Genomic DNA, 17,301 nt, shown 5'->3' with positions numbered 1-17,301 from the left:
TTACCTGTGTGTGGGGCAGCTGGGGCGAGGGGCCACAGGGGTTGGTCCAGCAGTGCCCTGGGAGCAGCTGCCCAGTCTGCCTGGCACATCCTGGCACAGCCTGTTCCAGTGGGAAGAGGCAGGTGACACGGAAAGAACCAGGCACCAGCACACACGCAAAGGACGGTTTTTATTGGGGTCTGGTCGTAGGAGAGCAGTTGTACTGACCAACACACAGAAGCAGCTTAGCTGTGCCAAAATAATCCGTTAAAAAATACTGGCAGAAAGGACTGAGTGTGGCATGGCCCCCGCAGCGGGTGAGGCTGTGAACTCCAGGACAGTCCATGAGGAGCACGAGGGCTGTGCCACAGCTCTCCCGGCATGGGGACCCTCCTCCCCACAATAAATATGGAAAGAGCCAAGTACATAAAACAAGGAATGATCCCATCGATAACAATAGTTAAAGTTATTTACAGATCCTGGCTTTGCTTACCATTAATTACACATTTTGGACAGGTTCTCTTTCGATCATTTCCTTCATCACGAGTAGCTGTTTGTGTGAATCTGCTCCTGTTTGTTTTAAAGGACCGAATGAGGCACTGAAAAGTGCTCACAAATCCCCTCTCTGAGGATGCTCCTGCTTTATTCTGTTTTTCAGACTCGTTTTTATATGCAATCTCACCCACTCTCTGCTCTCTCCCTTTCCTTGAGGAAAAGATTATTCCTGCTACAGCCAGGAAAGCCTCTTCCCAGCCTGCATCTCACCCCAGTCTATCTCCGTTTCCAGTCTGGGAACTTGTTGTGTCAAATCAACCCAGACCAACACTGATCCTGAACCACTTTCCTGCACCTGTCCCCAGGTTTCCTGTCAAAGCCCTGCCTGGACAAACCTCAGGCCAGCAGCCCCAGGCTCAGCATTGTCCCCACTGTGTCCCCTTTCTGGGGGTGAGACCAAGGAGCCACAATGCCACCAGCACCAGCACAGCCTCACCCGCCGTGGGGCTCTGCCTCCAGCAGCAGCTCCAGCCACAGCTCAACCCAAAGTGAAATGAGATCAGGCAGGAGTGAGAGGGGCAAATGGGAAAGAAGGAAGGGATTGCTCCAGGTTGAGGCAGGGATCCCTACCTGCTCCAGGAGCACAGCAGGGATCCCTCCTCTCTCCAGGAGCACAGAAGAGATCTCCCCCTGGCTCCATGCAGCCCCTCAGCAAGGACAGCATTTCAGCAGCAGAAAATGCCAGATTTCACCCTAGAGATGTCATGGGGATCAGCCCTGACCACCACAGACCTTCAACTCCACCAGAGTGGAAATTAAGAGCATACACAGTAATACCCTGAGTATTCCTCAAACTGAAGAGGCCACGCTCATGACAGGAATTATTTTTAGGAAACAAGAAATCTGCTGAATTTGGGGCTATTTCTGTACCTTTCTTGGGAAGAAAGGTGCTGGGGTTGGCTCTCTGCAGGTGTGCCCAGCAGCAGCAACTCTTGGAGTGACACTGGGATGGTACCCACAGCAAGGAGGGTTCAGCATGGTGGTCCCTGCAGGTGCCCACTCCTCTCTTGGGATGTGACACGGAGCAGAGTCCTGCCCTGGCCCCGGCTCCCTGACAGACACTGCTCCTGTCTCAGCAGGCTTGGCCTGTTTCTCAGGATCAAGTGACCCCCCTCAAACACCAAATCCATCTCCAGTGAGTACATTTTGGTGGTTGTGGCTGCCTGCAGCCCACCCCTGCCCTACCCTCAAGGGGCCCACATGAGTGCTCTGGCACCACTCATCCCTGCCCTCGGAATCAGAGCTGTGCAATTCCCTGAGCTGCTGGCTGAGCTGGAGCAAACACCACGCTGACTCCCTGCCCCAATTTAGGTCATGGATTCTCATTAACCCAGCACAGGTTCCTGTGAATAAACACTTGCTCTTGGAATGCTGAGGGATAAGGGGGAAGTTTAGAAATACCACATCGAGGGGTCAGTTTGCAGGAGCTTTCCAGGTGCTTCTACATTCCTGAGCCACCTTGAGGTGGTCCTAATGGAGCCCATAGTTCCTGTGCTGGGAGAGAAGGGTGAACTGCTCATCCTCAGGGAGACTATTCCCACTTCACCATGAAAAACAGAATAAAACTGGCTGATCCTGCTGGAAATGAACTGCCACTTCCATACACATACGGAGCAGAAATTCTGTGGAATGTCAGAAGTTGGAGAAACATGTATTTAATAAATAATATAAAATGCTTTTTCTGTTAAAATAGAATTCTCGGGTTTATACCTACAGAGCATAGCAACCTTTACATAATCAAAATAAAGCTGAGTCTGTGGTGATTAGTTTAACACAAAATAAAAATACAATTTAACAACAGTATTAAAACAGCCAATGTTCCATCCACACAATATATACACCATGGAATAGAAATCAACAGGAAACAAAAGTAGATTATCTCAAAACTCCTCAGACATTTGGATATACATATTTTCTCTGTATATTTTAGATATTTTCCTTCTTTTTTTTACAATATTAAAATTAATACTATGCTTTGTCAAAATACACTTTTCAGGTTTTTTCTGTAGAACTGACTCATTCCTTATATTAATCAACACAACTAGAATTATTTAATGTCTACTGTACACTTCAAATAGTCCTTCCTCCAGGGCTGTTCCAGGTGGGAACACCTCAGAGCTGAAGGAGCCGTGTCACTGCCACGTGCTGAGGGGGGCACAGCCTCACTCATGTGCCAATGGCTGTGAGACAAGGATATGGATGTGGGGTTAAAGAACCTGGTCCTCAGGGAAAGAGTAACTCAAAGCTTCAAGGATTCCACTCCTCATGAGCTGATTTACTCTAAACCCAAGGAATGTCAGTGCCGAGTCATCACAGCTCTGGGGCTCAGTCACAACATCAGTCCCTGAGCTGCTTCACTGGGCACAGCAGCGTCCACTGGGACAGGGTCACAACCAAACAGGTCTGTTTTAGAACAATCCCCCAGCATTTCATCTCCATCACCCACACACTGAGCTGCAAACACCTGATTGAAGTCAAAACCAAATCCAAACCCAGAACCCAATTTCCATTTTTTGCGTCTTGATAGAGGTGTGAGAACAAACCCTTCCACTGGGCTTCTAAAGGGGAGGTGCTGCATCAGAGAATCATGGAATATCCTGAGCTGGAAGGAAATCACAAGGACCATGGAACTTCAACTCCTGGCCCAGCTCAGGAAAACCCTGAGAAATCAGGGAAAAATTTCCACATGTGTAACCCGAGGTCTCTCCCTGGAGCAGCTCTCCCTACCTGCCAGGCTTCCCAGCCACTCTGCCAGCTATTTTTAGCCTGCTCCAAGACTTTTAGAAGCCTAATGGGGGGCAGGGGAACATACCAGGAATGTCAATCCAAGCTGGATGCACTCCAGCATTACACCAGCTTATCTCACAGCAGCAGTTTGGGAAGGACCTGTGAGCCTGCAGCCACAGACTGTGCTGGACCAGGGACAAGGACAACACATAAAGCTCAACACAACTAACAAGGAAGAAGCTTTTAGACTTGGAGAAATGGACAGCCAACATTTGGCTGAAGGATTGAAAAAAAAACAATCAGCAAATGTTCCTTTAACAGGTTAATGAATTTGCAAAATAATTACCAAATAAAGCTGAATAATACAAACTTATACCTGCAATGACAGGACACCTGATCTGACCCAGCATCCAGGGAGCACCTGACTCAGTCAGGAGACACTAGCCAAGCTCATCCCAGCTTCAAGTGGTTCCTCACTCTGCCTGCAGAAAGAATAGTTGTGCCTTTGCTTCTCCTGCACTTCAGTCCAGCTGATGCTTTTTTAAAGAACTTTCAGATAATTTGTTTAAAAGTCTGTTTAATCATTCACTCAGCTCTGTGGATGGCTGAAGTTCTAATTTCTATTATCTTTACTTCCCTGAACATTAACAAAAATACAAGTCCTACAAATACGGTCAAAATGCACAAAAGACAAGGCCATGTCTGACACTCTCCACATTCAATGAGGGTTTTACACACACAGCTGAAGACCCTCATATAAAATGACACCATCAGGAACCTCTGTCAAAGATAAAAACTAAGGGGACTCTGGTACCTACTCCAGGAAAGGGCAGTTTGGGGCAGCATCCAGGATTTTGGCTGGAAGGGTGGAATCCCAGCTCTCCCTCTACACCAGCAGATCCAGTCTCTTCCACCAGAACCCCATTTCTTACTGGGGTCCCGAGAGGAGTCACTACATAGTTTGTCACTACACAAAAACCATGAGCAGCTTTTAACACCATCTGAGGGATTTTCTAAATCAAGAAGAAAAACAAGAGCATTACATGGTATTATAGGGAAAGCTGAACAACACCCAGTGGAATGAGACATTTCCTATCCCAAACATTGTTAAATACCACACACAGAATCGTGAAATCATTTAGGTTAGAAAAGACCTCCAAGATCATTGAGGCCAACTTGTGACCCATCACCTCTGACACTGCTCCTTACAGAGTAACTGAGACACTTAATGTCACTGATCAGTAGGAATGACAGAGAGGCTGGTATGCTTTGCACAGAATAATCTGGAAAATAAATGAGGGGAAAATACCATTGAAAGGAATCACTGACTCACAAGGGGTACCTTCCAGAACATGTTTTGACTGATGAAGCCCCTAATGGTCAGACAGAGTTTGCCCAGGCTCTGCAGCCAACCCAGCCCCACTTCTAGAGGCAAATACAGTCAACTTTATAACTTTTCCACAAGGAGAGAGGTCTGGAACTCTGGAGTTGTCTGACAGCAACATACACTTGACAAACAGTGCACACTGGGTGGATGGAAAGCTGTCAGGGCAACTTCTGCTCCCATTTGCCAGACACAATTCCCTCCATCTTTAGGGACTATCAGAGTTGTACCTACATAGCCGGGAAGAAAATCATCTTGAAAATGTTCACTGAATCAGGAAAAAAGCTTCAACTGAGCCCTGACCTCTCTTACAAACCATCACAACACCCAGGGCAAGGCCTTGACGAGCTTGAAGCTGTGGGACAGTTCAGGATTAGATCTTGACTTCAGCAAGAGTTCAGCACGACACCACTGATGCCTCAAGTAGAATGAACATAAATCAGGCATTTGATCAGCTCCTTCTGTCAGTACCACGCTCAGCTTTCTCAGACTGTTTACAATGTGGACAGTTTGAACTCTTTAGAACAGAAAATCAAAGATCCTTTCACAAGCTGAGCTGTGTGATATGTGCACGAACCTCCTGGGCCAAGCTACAGAGAAAACTGGGCTATCTAAGCTATGAGAACACACCTGTGTCCAACAGAGAAGCATCCACGAGTCCCAGGCCTGGAGCGATCCGGAACATGTACCGAGGTACCCAGATATTTGAACCCAGCACATGCACTAGAATGCATTGGATTTGAATAATTTCTTTTTAATTTTTAAAAAGTGCAGTTGACCTGAAATGGAAAAGAACTGTCTTTATGTTCACTGTAAACTTGTCAAAAGGAATCTGCTCTTTAAAAACTGTGCTAAAATAGTCAATTTATACAACAGAGCACTAGATGAAGCTACCGTAAATTCCTCTTCACCAATTATTACTCTATTGTGTCAGTTATAGTACTGCATATACGTAGAAGAAGCAAAACGGTGGTAGCTACTATTAGTGAGTACAACAAACCAAGGGCATAATTCGAGTTCAATGATCCCATGAAGTAGCAATAACATTTAAACCACAGGACAGTTAGAATTCAGTACTTTGAAGTGCATAAGAGTCACACTGTTGATCATCAGCAGTATGGAGAAAGGGTACTACAGAGTCAGCAGTAATGGTTGGAAAGGACATGGCAACACGACAGAGTGAGGGTGATCCAGCAGGGCCAGGTGGCAGCTCCAGGTCCGTCGGTGTCACCATGGAGTGTCACCCCAGCCAGCAGCATCTGTGCCAGGCCCAGGCCTGGTGCCACCAAACGAGGGGAGCGCAGGGAAAACAGCCTCTTCCTTTCATCAGTAGTTCCAGAGCAACAGAGCACGTCTGGGCCCCCGCTGGGAGGGACATGTGGTGACTGGCACCGCTGCCAGGAGCAGGAACGCACCCGCTACCCTTCCAGTCTTCACAGCCTCCAGAGAGAGTTCTGACATGATCCCACGCTGTAAACATCGAATTCCTCCTCTGCTAAGCACATCCCGCGCCCAGGATTGCACAAAGTCATTCGTAAGGATTCTGGGACACTCTGCATGTTCACCAAGTAGCTCTCCCCGTGTGAACGTGGCTCGTGTCTCCTACAGCCCGTTGCTGTTCCTGTGGCTGAGCGGCGGCTTTGAGAGCTCGACCACTGCGGAGCGAGACTTGTTGAGGAACTTGGGAGCTCGGCGCAGCAACCTCTGGGCCTCAGTGAAAGCCTCTGTCAGCTCTTTTTTCCACTGAACAAATTCGGGGTCACTCTGAAAGAGACACAGAAGCAGTTTGGCATTTCATCGTAACCGGCCAACAGCATCTTCTCTCTCACACAGCACCTTAAGGAGGTTATTTTAACTTTCCAAAGGAACAAGCAACTTTGGGTACTGCCCATGTGTACCCTTGGCTTCTCCATGACCCTGCTGAAGGCTGGACAGTGTTTTGAGGACTCCTGTACTTCCTCCTTGCACACACAGGAGCTACAGCAACTCCCTGCAGTGACACAGGAGCCAATGAGGCCCTCGGAGCCTGTGGAGGCTGAACAGTTTTGAAGTTTTTAGCTATTTAATAAACCAAACTCATTTTGGCCCAAATACCATTGAAATCCATGATAGGAACCAGCCCAGCTGCAAGTTTCCTGCTTTCAAAACTTGAGTGTGATAAACACTCCAGCTCTGCTTCACAAAGTGCCTTAGTTAACATGTAACAGGAAGACCTGAGAACTTGTCAATCGTTTATTGTAACAATCTGATCAAGTTATCAAGTGTCTTACCTCACACTGTAGGACAAACTGTTTTCCTCCTTTAATTCTCAGTAAGATGCATTTCTTATCTTTAATTTGTGTTTCTTCAACAGATACTATTTGTTCCATTGTCAGCAGGTTTTGCTGCAGCATTTGCAAAAGAGCAGAGAATTAATTGAAAAAGAAACCCTTTTGCCCATCAAATAAGAGCCACTATCTCATTTTTTGGACTCCTCACATGAATTAGGTTATGAACATTAAGATTCATTACACAAACATTTATTTCTGAAGGCTGGGTAATGAACTAAAGATAGATTATAAAGTAAGAGGACATTTACCAGGGGCTCAGTTGTTTCAATAGACACAATGGAATATCAGCTCTGAAAGCCAGTAATGACAGCATGAAATAAGAATCTACAAATAGGTGTGTCTGCAAACAGAATATTCACTATTTTCCCTCCAGAGTTGCACATAATTTGATACATTTTCCAAGCATTACTGCTGTTAAAAATAAAAGCCAATCTTACTATTTCTAAGAGCTGAAAGGGAATATTTCAGCACTAAATGCTTCCAAAGTGCACATACACAGAAGTGTGTAGGAAAGCTTTCCCTATAGGCTGCAGAGGACAGAACGTCCTAAATTCCAAACCCTTCCTTAATTAAATATACAAATTATCTGCCCGGCACATGAGCACAGCTGGGCTACACTACAGTCACTATAGCATTTTCTTGGAAACAAAATGCTATAGCATTGTCACCTTACCAGTTTGTGTTTTTTTGTATAAATAGTCCAGAGGTCCTAAATGAAAAACAACACCATCAACTACCAAATTCCTTTAAAAACATAACAAAACAGAGTAAACAGGTTTCTCAAGTCAACTGTAAGTCTACTCCGTGCAGTGTAGCTACCAACAGCTACAGTGATGCTGGAGATGAGTTACACAAATCCACAGGGCATTTACTGGGATAAACCACTCCACAGGAGGAGCTCCTGGGCAGGACTCCTCAGGTGTTCCCCCAGCAGCCTCTCAGGGCTGCTCCCAGTGCAGCCTCACTCACCCGGGACTCTCCCTCTCCTCGCCACTCCAGCCGGTTTGGGAAGAGGTAAAAGTAACGCCGCTGCCACTGAGTCAGGAAGGGGTTCCCCAACTTCAGCATGTAGCCATGCATTATACAGTCCTTCCCCAGGGCATAATCTAAAACAAGAGGCAATGTCAGCACAGCAAACCAAAGGGCAGCCTTAAAGCACCTGCAGGGAGCTCTGCAGAGAAGGGATGGAGTCCTGGGTACGGAGGACTTGCCCTCAGCAGGGTGGATCCTGCTCCTGTGAGCACACAGTGCCCCAGCTCTGCCTTAATGGTATGGGCTGATGTGGCCACAGTGGAGGAACCAAGAACACACAAGGTTCTTACAGCAGTATCTCATTGAAGCGTGTTGCTAAAGAACTGGATATTGCTCTCCAAAGTCTGGGGGTTTGATGCAAACTGCAGTTTGCTGTATGGGACCTCCTGGGGCCCTTCTCAGCTCCTGAGCATGAAATCAAACCCCACACATTCTAGGGTAAGGAGGTCCTGGCACAGGTTGCCCTGGCACAGGTTACCCAGAGAAGCTGTGGCTGCCCCATCCCTGGAAGTGTCCAAGGGCAGGCTGGACAGGGTTTGGAGCACGCTGGGCTAGTGGGAGGTGTCCCTGCCCATGGGTGAACAGTGAAACAGTGATCTTTAAGGTCCCTTCAATAGATCCATTCCATGAGCTATGGTTCTACAATACTCTTTCCAAAACATGATGTCATCAGTTAGCATTTCAAAACAGTAAGAAACATCTTAAGCAACATGACAGTGGCTAAAGGAATTCTAACAATTCGCAGTGAATGATGGTCACTGGAGCATGTGGTGTGGAACTCCAAACACAGGAATTACTATCTAGCAGCAAAAGAGGAGAGAAGTGTAAGGACAGATTACCTTCCTCGTGGCCAAGCTGCTTATTTTTAGCCCTTTTTCTGGCCTCAATTTTATCTGTGTCTGCATTTACTGCATCATAAACAGTTTCTGCTACTTCTTGCTGCCAACGCTCCGATATTACCAGAGGGAAGTTCTTATATAACTCCTGGTCACTATCAAGCAACTTGCAAGAGAAAAACAACATAAAAACCCAACATTTTAGTAATTTTCACTATTCTTATCCCCAACAGTCAATAGTTACCCATACAACAGAATTATTTAAAAAGGTATATTGAAAAGCCTTCACAAAACAGATACAAGCAAGAGAAGTACAGACACTAATTTAAGCAAAGATGTTAATTTACGTGCAGAGAACAGGCCACCTGCTCAAAACTTGTTTGGTTTGATAGCTCTAAAATCCTCATTCGACATTGTCCCATAATGTTCTCTAGATTTCACATTGATATAATTACTCAAATATAAGCAGTAGTATTTTAACTTTGTTGCATAAAAATGTCTTCAGCACAAAAAATCCATGAATAAATGAAAAGATACCACTTCCACAACAATATCCTCCATGTTTTCATAGCTTGGTTTTACATTCTTAACAATTATCCTTCAAAATTCAACAGCATGTGCTGCGGGCCTCTATTTTCTTGTTATAAGGACTCTTTTCTCCTCCGCCTTTGAGTCCATAAATTGAACTGCACTGAAGAAAATTAGGAAAAAATTCACAGAAAGGGATGTCCAGCATTGGAACAGGGCAGTGGAGGAGTGCCCATCCCTGTAGGTGTTTAAAGCCATGTGGATGCAGTGATGGTGCAGCACTCGCAGGAGCAGGATGGGAAAGCCTGGCTTAATTCTCCTTCTACAGCCTGGCCAGTTACTCCTGGAATACATATTCTCCTCCTTTTCAGAGATCCTTGGCTGTATCACAGCAGGGAAATACATACACAGAAGATTTCTCTGCAATTCCAAGGACTTCCTACCGCCCTCAAGTAAGGGGAGAAGCCACAGGCATCCACTGTTGGCTCTCCAGGTGGTAACCCCAAAGCTCAGGGGTTCTTCTCAGGGCACAGGACACTCTGCAGGATAAATACAATCCTCAGGGGCCACAGAGGACAGCAAGGTGCTCAAACTGGTCCTCCTGGGCAGAGGGGGCTCCTGACACCTCACTGGAGCTCCAGTTCAGCTGACTCAGAGGCAGGAATTATCCAGTCCCCTGGAAGGGCCTGTGACAGCCCAGGGAGGCTGGATGTGATACCCCTCCCTGACTCACCTCCAAGAGTAAATTTATCCTATAGGCAGCCTGAACTATTAGATCCTGAGATTAAACTGGAGCTGTTACAGCAGTGACCTGGGTACATGATTCACATCCAGGAATAGGAATTCTCAGTAATTTGTATTATTGAGCATATCTGATCCACTCAATAAATAGAGAGAACAACTGGTTTCTCCTTGCAAAATGTTCCTCTGAATTCTGGCATTCTAGAATTGCAGGAAACTGGAATCCTGCTAGTCCAACACTGAAAATGGGGAGTTTTCTAGGATAAAGAACATCCTGGGCTCTCTGCACTTCTCTTTAAAAACATCTTTTCAGTGCCAAGTTCTGTCACCACAGCAGGTGACACTGACAGACGAGCTCCTTTTCAGGCTCAGTGAGTACTTCAGGGTGGCTTTTCACTTATGAAGTTTAGAGCAATTAATTTCTCTCCTGACTCACTTCTGTAGTAACAAGAATAGGGTCTGATCTACTGCAGAAATGTGTGATAAAAAGAATGAAGGGGACAAACTCGAGACAAGCACTGATTCACCTGCTGTCCCAAAGTCCCAGGGAAGCTCCAGAGAGGAGAGGAACTAACAGGGGGGTCCCACCACCTTCATGTGAGTCCTGAAGGGGTCAGTGGCTTTAACTGTTTTTCTTACATTTGCATTGTTTTTATTAGATTTTTGGAAATATCAGAACCTGAGAGTTTCTTTTATCACTTTTCTAACTTTAAACATTGCTACCATTAATATAGGTTGTAATTTTTAAGGATTTTCCACTGCACTCTCTGATTACTAAACTATTAAAATACAGTTTAGTATTTTAGTTCAATTTCTCCAAGCTGTAAGATACAAACCATAATCTTTAAACCTACAAAACCATAACATATTCTTGAAAACATGAGGCTTTCCCAATTGTTTTTTGACCATTTGAAATATTTGGTTTGTCACAAAAAACCACCAGAGCTCAAAGAGCATTTGGACAACACTCTCAGGGACATGGTGGGATTGTTGGGGTGTCTGTGCAGGGCCAGGAGTTGGACTTTGATGATCCTTGTGGGTCCCTTCCCACTCAGGATATTCCATGATTCTATGACACTTTTGATAAGAAGGTAGATTTCAGTCAATCTAAAAACATAAGGATTTGGGAAACAACAAACCAGGGAACCAGCCCAAGGTACCTCTTTGGTACCAGCATGGATTGATTTTCCCAGCCTGAGGGAATTTCTTGCTCATCCAGCAGCCTCGAAGCAAAGGAATGTCATGCACACATGGAAAATCAAGCAGAGCAGTCCCAGTGCCACCCTCCACCTCCCACTGCAAGTTGAGTACCTTAATGCCTTTAGTGTCCTCTTCATCAAACGACCCGATATCAAAAGCATCCGCTGCATTCACTTCTCCCCGGGGAGGAATCAGTGGGGGAGGGTACTACAAATTAAAACCAGCACAGTTAAAGACAAGATAATGGACATTATTTAACTCCATTCTGTAAGTTGTACACAACCTTTTTCCTTTTTTGCACAAACGATACACGACCATGAAGAATGTGCCCCTTGAAACTAAACTTCAGTGCAAAGTTGTTGCCACTCCTTCAATAAAAGCTCCTTCAAAAATTTTGGGAAAAAACCTCTCCAGTTTAGAGACAGGTAAACTGAGGAAAACATGCAGTAATTTGACCCTGAAAAAATAATAACTCACTACTGACATCTATAGTAATGAATATTCAGCAGCTTTTATACATATTTGTGCCAGTGAGAACACGTGCTGGGGACTGAGACCCTGAAGTGTTCTGTCCATTACCTGTTTGGGCTTATTTTCCTTTTACTGTTAACCAAGTAAGCTAAAATTACTGTCTTCATCCTTTACCTTCTGTAAATAGACTTGCTGCCAGTCAATGCCTTTGAAGAAAGGATGTTCTTTTACTTCTTGTGCGCTGCAAAATAAAAGGGACTGAAGTCAACAAATGAAAGGGCTTTTCAAATGTATTCAAGAAATACAAAGCCTTGAAAGGTCACATTTCTATCACTTGAAAACATTGGGAAAATGCTCTTTTTTGCAAAGAAAAAAATAAGCAATCCTAAGTAAACAACAGGAGAAAAGATTTTCATGTGGAAACACTAGGAATAGTGCTGTAGGGCTGGCAGGGAAGCACTCCTGTGGCAGCCCATCATTTCAAACAGCAAAGGATATTTCTCTGCTGTCAGACCCCAACTCTGATTGGTGTCAGATCCCAAACACTGACTGGTGTCAGATCCAAGCACTGATCCGTGTCAGATCCCAAACAATGATTGGTGTCAGATCCCAACACTGATCCGTGTCAGATCCCAAACAATGATTGGTGTCAGATCCCAACACTGATCCATGTCAGATTGCAAACACTGACCCATTTCAGCTCCCAAACATGGATTTGTGTCACATCCCAAATGGTACTTTTAAGTAACCAGATCACTCCACACCATTTCACATCACAAAATTCTATGGGAAAATAAGCCACTACTCCTGTTAGGCCTCAGGGAAAAGCAATCTCAGGTCATTATCAAAGAGGGCTCCAAGACAAAACCTTCTGAATTTCCCACTGGAGTTGGAGCCAGCCCCAAGCTCAACTGTGATCATCTGTTATCACACATTCCCAAAGGTTTCTCAACAGTTGTTTACTTTGCTCCTTGCTTGCTCTCCCGGTCTCACACTTGCTTTTTAAACAATTGATAACAACAATCTCATGAACACCTACAAGCCAGGTGAGCTTGGCAAGGAGTGTTTTGTTGTCGAGAAAAAAAAAAAGCCTCTTCCTTAGAACCATAAAATGACACAGGTAGTACCAGCAACATTCACAGCTTCTTTGCTTGGTGGTTTTGGCTTTGGGGTCTTTTTCCGTGTAATATGCTCCTATCATTACACATACAATATAAGCAATAAATTTTCACTATCAGTTTGTCTGAGTCAACTCATATGATTTCATGCCAAAACAGATCAGGCAAAACCAGAAAAACAACCCAGGGATGAGAAGTAGGAACACCACCCAAAGTAAGTATGACTGCAGGGAACTCAGGGGTAGGCTTCAAGGACAAAAATTGTCCAAAAAATGTGTCTAAACCAAAGGAAGCTGGAATGTAATTCTATGCAGCAGCACATTTTAATGTTCTCTTTCCAAAATTAAAATCCTCACAACAGGAAGCAGATTTTTACTTGAAGTGAATTCAGTCATTGACAGAGAAGTGGAAATTTTTCAAGGCAGTGGTCCAAGGAGAAGACAACACCTACCTTCTTCCTTGGCATCCAAGCCTCTTGCTCACATCCCGCTGCAGGAGCCCTTCCAGAAGGGACTTCAGTTCAGGAGAAAATGAGTCTGGGAGCTCCACATTCTATGAAGAAAGGAAGTAAAAAGAGATACTTCATGAGGGAAGCAGCGTGATCTTTCTTTACTTGGGGAGGTTTGTAAACAGCTCTCCCAGTTGCAAATGCAGCTGTGTAGAGGTGTGTGGCCCCAGTTTTCAGGGAAATGGGAGTTCATGAAGACAGGGAATGTAACTGTGCCCAACCCTTACCACGGTGAGTGTCATCCGGTCGATCTCGTGCTTGTCTTTGGTTTTGTGCTGCCTGAAAGGACTGTGACTGTGGAAACAAGAAAATACACTAATAAATGCAAAGCCACAACACAACAGAGTATTTCAGCTGTGGCAAACCAGGGAAAGACAGCAGCACCCTCTTAGCCCCATCCTTCTCCCTCAGTACAATCCTGTCCTGCAGGACAATCTGATGTAGTTACTCCACAGAAAGGTGAGAAGGAGGTCAGGTAATCCTCAAACACAGTGATCTGTCCTTGAAGATGTGTTTCAAATGCCTCACTAATTCCATTTGCCTCCCAAAACCCAGAAGTTTCACCTAACAAAGAAACCCCGAGCAGCCATCACACACAGGGATTTAAAACCATGGATTTATTTCTGCAGACTGAACTCCCCACTCATCTACATGGGAGAATGAAGTAAAACCTTCAAGTAAGTAGATGAAGGAGAGGATAATCACAGATCCCACAGCATCAGCCACTGGGAAGATATTTGATGCTATCTGGCAAATTATCAGCTTTATCCTTTTCCTGCTTTAAAAATTCTGGTTTGAGTTTGACTTTTCCTGTAAGCTATGGAAGACCATGGAACATTATAGAGATTTACCACACAATCCTGCCATCAACAGCATGAGAGAAAGAAGCAGCATTGTAGTACGAGATCTTTTAATTACATTTATGAGGGGATGATGATTTTCAAAATCAGAATGTTATTCATCTATCGATTACATTAATTAGCCATTCCAAAGCCTTTTGTCCTACCACTTGGCAGTGGGTACCCGCATGTTTCAACTGGAGAGCTGCTACTCCAGAGTTACACTTGCCTTTATCCTCAACAATGTTCTGATGAATGGATCTGATGGACAGTCCAGGACTTCCATTTGGCTGTTTTTAAGCATGACAAGCAAGAATAAATGGCTCCCACACAGCCTCCTGTGCTCTGACAGTGAAGGCTCTGAGCAGATCAGGGATGCAAATGATTCACTGGGGACTTATGGGCAGATTTTGTGCCAGACTAAATTTACTAAGAAACGGCACCACGTGCCCAGTCCTTGTTTTGGGATGTGTTTAATTGGCTTCAGAACAGATGAGGAAAGGTAGTTCACAGTGAATAATGCTCTGGCTTCTGGCTGACCACCAATACCACCCCACACATCCCTGTCAGGGAGAACCACAGCCCAAAAGACTGAGATCATCCTGAGCCAGCCCTGTGCCTGTGGGAAATGGGATCATTTATCCCTGTGCAGTGGGTTTGTCCCACAGCTTCGATCCTCAGAGGGAAGGACCATGTCAGTCAGCTGGATGCCCTAATCGTGTGCCCAAGAAAAAAGAAAAAGTCTCCAAGACAGGATAAGGAGTCCACAGTGGTTCTCTACAACTCCCTGACAGGGCAGGGGAGCCAGGGGAGCGTCAGGCTCTGCCCCAGGAACAAGGGTCAGAACATGAGGAAATAGCCTCACCTCAACACAAGATGATCTAATGATCAGCCTTTACAGAGAAGCACTGGGAAAAGCTTGTAAGATCTCTTCTGGTTTGCCATCAACACTGCAGATGCCATTTTCAACAAGCACTTGCCCATCAGTGCTTGTTGACTGCTCAGATAAACGCCATGGTATTAATCAATTCTACACACACAAAATTAATGAGAGGGTAATTGTTGACAAAGACGTTATTATCATGTACCTTTGGACACTGATAAGATTACAGGACAGATTCAGCAAATGGAAGAATTCACACTTAAGACCTGACCCAAACCTCTGCAGGAAGGAAGGCTGAATATCCCCCAAAAAGGGACCAGTGCAGTCAAGAGTATCACCACAACAGCAGGTCCAGGCATAAAATGAACCCCTTAATTTACCAGGGCTGCTTCAGCAATGAGTAACATCACAGCATTTAAAATACTAACAGCTGCCAAGAGATGAGTAAACTACTGTTAGTAGCAGTCAAAGAGCAGATGGAGCATCTGCCTTCTTCATGTTCCACACCTGTACCTACTACAGGACACAGGGTTGGGTTGGGTTGGGTTTGCAAGAAAGCAGCCTGGTTTAGTCTCACAAAGAGTGTGGTCTAAGCTGCAGAGTGGGCACTCAGGTACCATTTCACACAGTCAGTAACACATCATGTATCAGCATTTCCAGGGACAGATGATGGGGAGGCCCAGCCTCAGTGAGGAAAGGAGAAGAGCCTTCACTCACCCCCTCAGCAGCTTGAATAACATGCAGCCCAGGGAGAACCAGTCAGCACTGCTGTCGTACGCTGTGCCCTTCTGCAGCACCTCAGGGGCCATGTACCCGTGGGTACCTCTGCAGGGCAGAAAGGGACAAAAGCTTCAGCACCACAACACCAGCATTGGAAAAAACCAATTACAAATCAGCACTTTCTCAGTAAGATGGCCTAATTCAAAAATAATTCATTTTAAGCATGATTTTGTTTTGCTTTCAGGATGTTTCCTGTGTCTCCCTCCAGCCACACCAGGGACCACAGGACCCTCCTCGCAAACTCACCACTGGGCACCACTAGAAGCAATCACCAGGAACTGCTTTTATGCTTCATACAATCAAAACATATCAACTTTTTTCAAGAAGCTATTGAATTACAAATCTTTTAAGGTGTTACAGGCTGGAGCTTTCCTTTTTGCATAAATTATGAAACTAAATCAGGGCAAATGAGGACCTAAGAATAAAACATGCCAGGTAAGATGTGAAACCACACACAATCTCAGGAATTCAGATCCCAGTTAAGACCTGATGGCAAGAGGCAGAAAGGAATCCAGTCTGCCTCCAGTTCTACAGAGATCCAGAAAGACACAATAAGTCCTGTTTTTAAGTCAGTTTTGGAATATTTAATTATCCATTTAGGACAATTAAAACAATCTGGTCCTTTAACTCCGTCAGGTTCTTCTCTGAGCAGTGAATCATTCTGAAATAATGTGTCATCTCCCAGCCATGCCTACACATCAGCTGCTACAACTGTGCAGGAAAACAGGGAGAGCAGACCAAAAGCCTCATTAGAGGCTCCAGCTTAGCAAGCCTGGGCCACACAAGTGTCATTTTACTCTTTTAGGCAAAGTTAAACTATAAAGACAAATTCAGGATGCATTTAGCACTACCTGTATGTGCAGCAGAGCTTCCAGATGTAATACTTACACACTGGCATGTGGCTTCTTTTTGGAGAAATCACAGGCCAGACCAAGGTCTGATATCCTCACGTGCCCGTGTTCATCCAACAAGATATTTGCAGGCTGCAAATCAGACACAGGAGGGTGATTGCTTGTAATCCTCCAGCTGACAGAGCTGCAAATTCTCAGAACACAGTAACTCAAACATCAATACTCTCTAGTAATTGGTAATTGCCTTTTTTATTTAACATCAATATACCAGATACTTTCTAAGTAAAATCTCCATTCTCACAGAGCAGTACCATCAACTCCAAAGGTTATGAAATACTGAATAACAGAAGAGAAAACCCAGGGATGTTTTGCAACACAAAGCACATAATAAATGAACAAATCTATTTTGGCTTCAAGTCATCGCTGCTTTTCATTCTTTCACAGCTGGGTCTGTGTGTGGCTCTTACAACTTCTATTTGCAATCTCTGTGCAGACTTTTGTCCCCTTTTATTGTCACTTGACTCAGGGACACCTCTCTG

General features: G+C 44.9%; 1 protein-coding gene across 1 annotated transcript in view; it reads right to left on the bottom strand.

Annotated features, from left to right (window-relative positions):
- Positions 1–150: 150 nt before the first annotated feature.
- The window catches only part of GRK3 (G protein-coupled receptor kinase 3), a 65,254-nt gene continuing 48,103 nt past the window's right edge, over positions 151–17,301 (bottom strand). The window contains exons 12-21 of the mRNA XM_071572508.1: positions 16,800–16,894; positions 15,849–15,956; positions 13,637–13,703; positions 13,353–13,453; positions 11,958–12,024; positions 11,424–11,519; positions 8,847–9,009; positions 7,945–8,081; positions 6,916–7,029; positions 151–6,409 (exon numbers count right to left, since the gene is read on the bottom strand). Of these exons, the coding sequence (XP_071428609.1) occupies positions 6,248–6,409; positions 6,916–7,029; positions 7,945–8,081; positions 8,847–9,009; positions 11,424–11,519; positions 11,958–12,024; positions 13,353–13,453; positions 13,637–13,703; positions 15,849–15,956; positions 16,800–16,894 (1,110 nt within the window). The 3' untranslated portion in view covers positions 151–6,247. The remainder of the gene's footprint in view (positions 6,410–6,915; positions 7,030–7,944; positions 8,082–8,846; positions 9,010–11,423; positions 11,520–11,957; positions 12,025–13,352; positions 13,454–13,636; positions 13,704–15,848; positions 15,957–16,799; positions 16,895–17,301) is intronic.

This window comes from Pithys albifrons, chromosome 17 (assembly GCF_047495875.1).
Source record: "Pithys albifrons albifrons isolate INPA30051 chromosome 17, PitAlb_v1, whole genome shotgun sequence".
NCBI classification, from domain to species: domain Eukaryota; kingdom Metazoa; phylum Chordata; class Aves; order Passeriformes; family Thamnophilidae; genus Pithys; species Pithys albifrons.
Note: the sequence above shows the minus strand (reverse complement) of the source record. Positions and strands in the feature narration are given on the sequence as shown.